Raw genomic sequence first — 4,475 nt, forward strand, 5'->3', positions numbered from 1 at the left:
TATAAGAGAGAATCCACGATCACTTTCTTTGCAATTTCTCTTTTCAAATACGAAGTACAAGTAGATAGGTAAGTAAATACCATATTATAAGTAGGTACTTATAAAATTAAGTATGTACATATAAAATAACATTTTATGTACCTAAGTAGGTATATAGGTTCATATCTTGTATAGGTACCTAATTATTTGTAGTTCTATATTTTATGATAATATGAGATTTTTTTCTTACATACTTTAAGCAGGTACATGCGAGTAATTATATTATTATTATTTGTTTTTTACCTATTTAAGATGGGTATTATTTGCAAAGCGTATCAAAAAGGATAAGGTATCATTAGGTATGAACTTACCTAATACCTAGTAGTAGAAGGTAGTTACCGTTGGTTTGGGTAGAAGAGCTCACTGTGTGACAATCCTGCCATAAAGCCTTTAAAAAAAATATTATACTTTTTTCTCGAGGGTTTGAATACCCTAAGTACTTTCAAGTTCGCTCGCTAACAATGCAAACAGAAAAAAAAAAAAAAACAAAAACATTAAATAGATCATAATCAGTACAGATCCAAGAACTCAAAATCAACTCAACATGACGGGTCACCCAGCAGATTCTGGCCCAGCTAGACGTGTGCTTAACTCAAGTGTTCCCTGGTGGGTAAGGTATATGAGGGCATTTCACTTTAGGCAGAACCAGACTCACTTTCCCTCTCTCAAGTCTATACTCAAGCCGATCCCAAGTACAGGCAGTTTGTGGAACTTTGAAATGGTGTAGCCCGCCCTAGGTTAGCTTGGAAGGCACTCAAGGTAACCTGCCCTTGATCTCGTCACTCGTAAGTTGTGCACTTTGTGCGCACCAGTTCGATTCCCACTCTGGGCGGATTTTATTCTGATGAACAGATAAGGTACTTATTTTACTTTACTTTCCTTGTTCAGCATATCTTGTCCATCCAGAAATCTAGACCGGATGGCCGTGTCAGTCTCTTTTCAACAGATAAGGAAAGTAACAAGTAATCAACAGCTTTTCGTTCTCGGAACAGGTTCGTTCTCGGAAAAGCTGGCTTTTTCCTTTCCTTCTCTTCTTATTCTCTCTTCGATTCCGAGACTAGACCTCCATTTTTAAAGATCCATTTGATTCTTGCCTACTATCTTTACTGGAATTTTACTGAAGGTGCTGTGGTCATCTCAATTAATGTTGAGAACCCATGTTCTCCTGATTGAGAGGCGAGCGTGTTGACCACTACATCATCGAATGACGGACAAACATCAAACTTTTCGATCGCACTGTAGTCGATTTTGATTGAAGAATCAAGACTCAGAAGAGAAAGATTTCTCCGACCTTGATTCACAATACACCGCGAGTACATAGCTACATATACCTGATATTAAATAAATACACGGCTATATATGTATTATATAGATCGCGATATATGTATATTTATCTACCTGATATAAACACAAGTCGATTTAGAACTTAGATTAGCCCCATTGTCAAGGATATCATTTCAGCAAAATCCTTGCAGCACCAATTCAGCAATGAACACAAACGAAGTTAACCAATGTACAGCAGATCGGTGGTGTTTGTAAGACTTGAATTTTGAGTGCAAAGTTGCAAACATTGGAAAAAGATGAAATAAACTGAGAACTTCGTGTCGAGATTCTATTGGCCCCCACAAAGACTTGAATGCCCAAAAAAGGCTTCCATAAATTTGGTCAGAAAGTCAGGAAGAAAGCCAAAAAAGCTTCAATCATTCATAACGAAAAGTCCCACCATGAGATTTTCCGCCCTGCCTGGGATTCGAACTCAACACCTCCGTGGTTAAAGTTTCTTGACCACTTGGACACTAAAACTAGTCCAGTTTATTCAGAAGCCTAGATGTGCTCAATTTAAATGTCATAATAATGATACCTACCTCTGATTCTCTGAATCAAGGGCACTTGTACTTTTTTTAAACTTTCTAAATCTGAAGAAAAATGAAAGTGTCCGAATTGAGTAACCAGACGTAATACCCGTAGCTTAACACAGGTGAGTTGAGTAAGGTTGTTTTTCTTGCTCTCGCTCTCTCTCTCTCTTTTTACCAGCACTTATAAGAAATTTAGGAAAATCATGAGCCTTTTGGAAACAAGCTGATGTAGGCCTTTTCAAAATTTTGTGAATAAGAGTCTTTGCGCCTCTCTGGAATTGAAAGGAGTTTGCAAATTTTCGCTCCGGCTGGGATTCGAACCCAGCACCTCCAGGTTGAGAGTCGGTGGTCTTAACCACTCGGCCACTGAGCTCACCACTCACCATATCTTGAGCCACCTTATTCATTCCGAACAGAACTTTCTACTATGAAGATTTTTTTTACGATTTCATAGCCAGGTTCATTGTCGTTTGACGAAATCAGGCATGGTTTAGCAACGGGTTTGTGGTCAAGAGGTAGCGGGTTCGAAACCCCAAGAAAATCCTTTTTTTTTAATTTTAATACGTACCTAGGTACCTATTTTTTTTTTTTTTTTTTTTTTTTTCGTTTCTCCCCAGTGTGTGTCCTCAGGTGAACTTTGATATTGGACTTGTTCAGGAACCCCCTATTGCAGATTGTACACCTATGTACAGGTTTTTCTTTGCCTAAGTTATTACTATCATAGAGAATTGTACTAGAGCTAGGTGTCTGTTGGCTATTGACTTGTTTCATGCGGCTGGCTTTGTTCCGACTCTTCTTGGTAGGTGTTGTGGTGTGAGGGAAGCTGACTTGCAGCTCTGGGGAAGGCCTTGTTGAACTATGTACAGGCTGGTATCTCATCACTAGATCTGAAGTACTTACCACGTGCGGTACTTGTTGAGGACTATGGGCGAGGTATAGGGTAGGGGTACTAGAGGACGGGGACGTACTCGTGTAGTCATTCTTTGGTGGACCGTTCTTGAGTCTCTCTTGTAACAGAGAGATGGACATGTTGTTACAAGGATACATGGAGTTATTTGGTTGAACTTTGTTATTATTGTTAGTGGTAGTAGTGTTATTGTTATTATTATGGTGAGGGAAGGAGATGATGGGTACATGGAGTTATTTGGTTGAACTTTGTTATTATTGTTAGTGGTAGTAGTGTTATTGTTATTATTATGGTGAGGGAAGGAGATGATGATTGGTAAGGAGGGCGGACCATCATTCAAGTTATCATTGAAGGTTTCTCTTTCCACATAGTCTTGTATCGTGGTGGTTTTGATTTGATTACTTGTTTCTTTGATAAGCGCATCCAGATCCATCCAACTATCCCGACTTGTATTGTCGTCGATTTCATTCGAGACTGTTGTGTCTGGTATGATAGGGTATGGGAAGTCTTCAATATCTTCGCCAGGGTAATCGATGGGGTAGTCATCCATGGACAGCTCATTCTTAACATCATTGAGATTGTCTTGTGAGGAACTTACGATATTTTGTTCTTGACTGAAGAACTGAGAGGTTGTTGAAGGTGCTGCGTTTTGATTGGTTGTTTCATTGGTGTTGTTGTTGTTGTTCTCTTCAGGAGGACTTCTTGGTTGAATGTTGTTGCCTATGGTGTGGTAGTGGTGTCCTGGGATTCCGTTTATACTGAGGTGACCTGTGTAACCTAACAATCAAAACAGACAGGTTCACAGTGTGATTAGAAAATGAGTTTTCTAGTAAAGATGGTAACTTTTTGGTACCTGTGTACTCGCACTTGACAGTTATTATTATTTTATCTTTCTACTCCTAACAGTATCACTTGTTTCGGCTTATTCTCTCATGTTGCCCATTTGGATTGTCAAAACCAAATTCCTTAGATCACGCGATAATATTCCTTCATCCCATCAATGAGGACAGCAGAGAAATGTTTGGTAACTTTATGGAACAAGTGGTTCCATATTTTGGGGAAAAAATAATTTGAAAGAACATAAACTTTGCTTCACCGATTTCTTTACGAAGAGAAGTACAGAAGGATTCAAAAAAACATTACCACATGTGAGTTAATATCTTACCGTTAATGTTTAGACTAACTCGAACACTGGTTTCAGAAATTATGTTCCAAAAGAAGTTAACGGTAAAGATATTTGTTTGGATTTATTCGAATTTAGGATTGTTTACAAAGATCTTTCGTGTTTGGTTGCTTACAGTTTTGAGATTGGTTATTTGACAATGTAGATCTTCACAGCTCTTCAGGAGGACTTCTTGGTTGAATGTTGTTGCCTATGGTGTGGTAGTGGTGTCCTGGGATTCCGTTTATACTGAGGTGACCTGTGTAACCTAACAATCAAAACAGACAGGTTCACAGTGTGATTAGAAAATGAGTTTTCTAGTAAAGATGGTAACTTTTTGGCTTTCTGCACTTTTTCTAACTTCACGTACATCGTAGGTACTATAATATGAGTTCTACATTGGGTAGATATTTACAATAAATAGGTACCTACTTACCTAGCTATTTATATTAGGTACCTAGGTAATAGTAGAAGACTTGTTACTTATTTTGAAGAGTTATGTAGTATCTAT

The 4,475-nt window shown here is 38.3% G+C and overlaps 1 protein-coding gene across 1 annotated transcript; it reads right to left on the bottom strand.

The window, feature by feature from the left end:
* Positions 1-2,498: 2,498 nt before the first annotated feature.
* LOC103517053 (ichor) lies at positions 2,499-3,745 on the bottom strand (the record flags this gene model as incomplete). Its single annotated transcript, XM_008482062.2, is given in 3 exon segments — positions 2,499-3,022; positions 3,025-3,579; positions 3,742-3,745. Coding segments are annotated over 3 exon segments (1,083 nt in total), but the record flags the coding sequence as incomplete, so codon positions are not given.
* Positions 3,746-4,475: the final 730 nt, after the last annotated feature.

The sequence above is a fragment of the Diaphorina citri genome, unplaced genomic scaffold (assembly GCF_000475195.1).
Source record: "Diaphorina citri unplaced genomic scaffold, Diaci psyllid genome assembly version 1.1 scaffold1734, whole genome shotgun sequence".
Lineage (NCBI taxonomy): Eukaryota > Metazoa > Arthropoda > Insecta > Hemiptera > Psyllidae > Diaphorina > Diaphorina citri.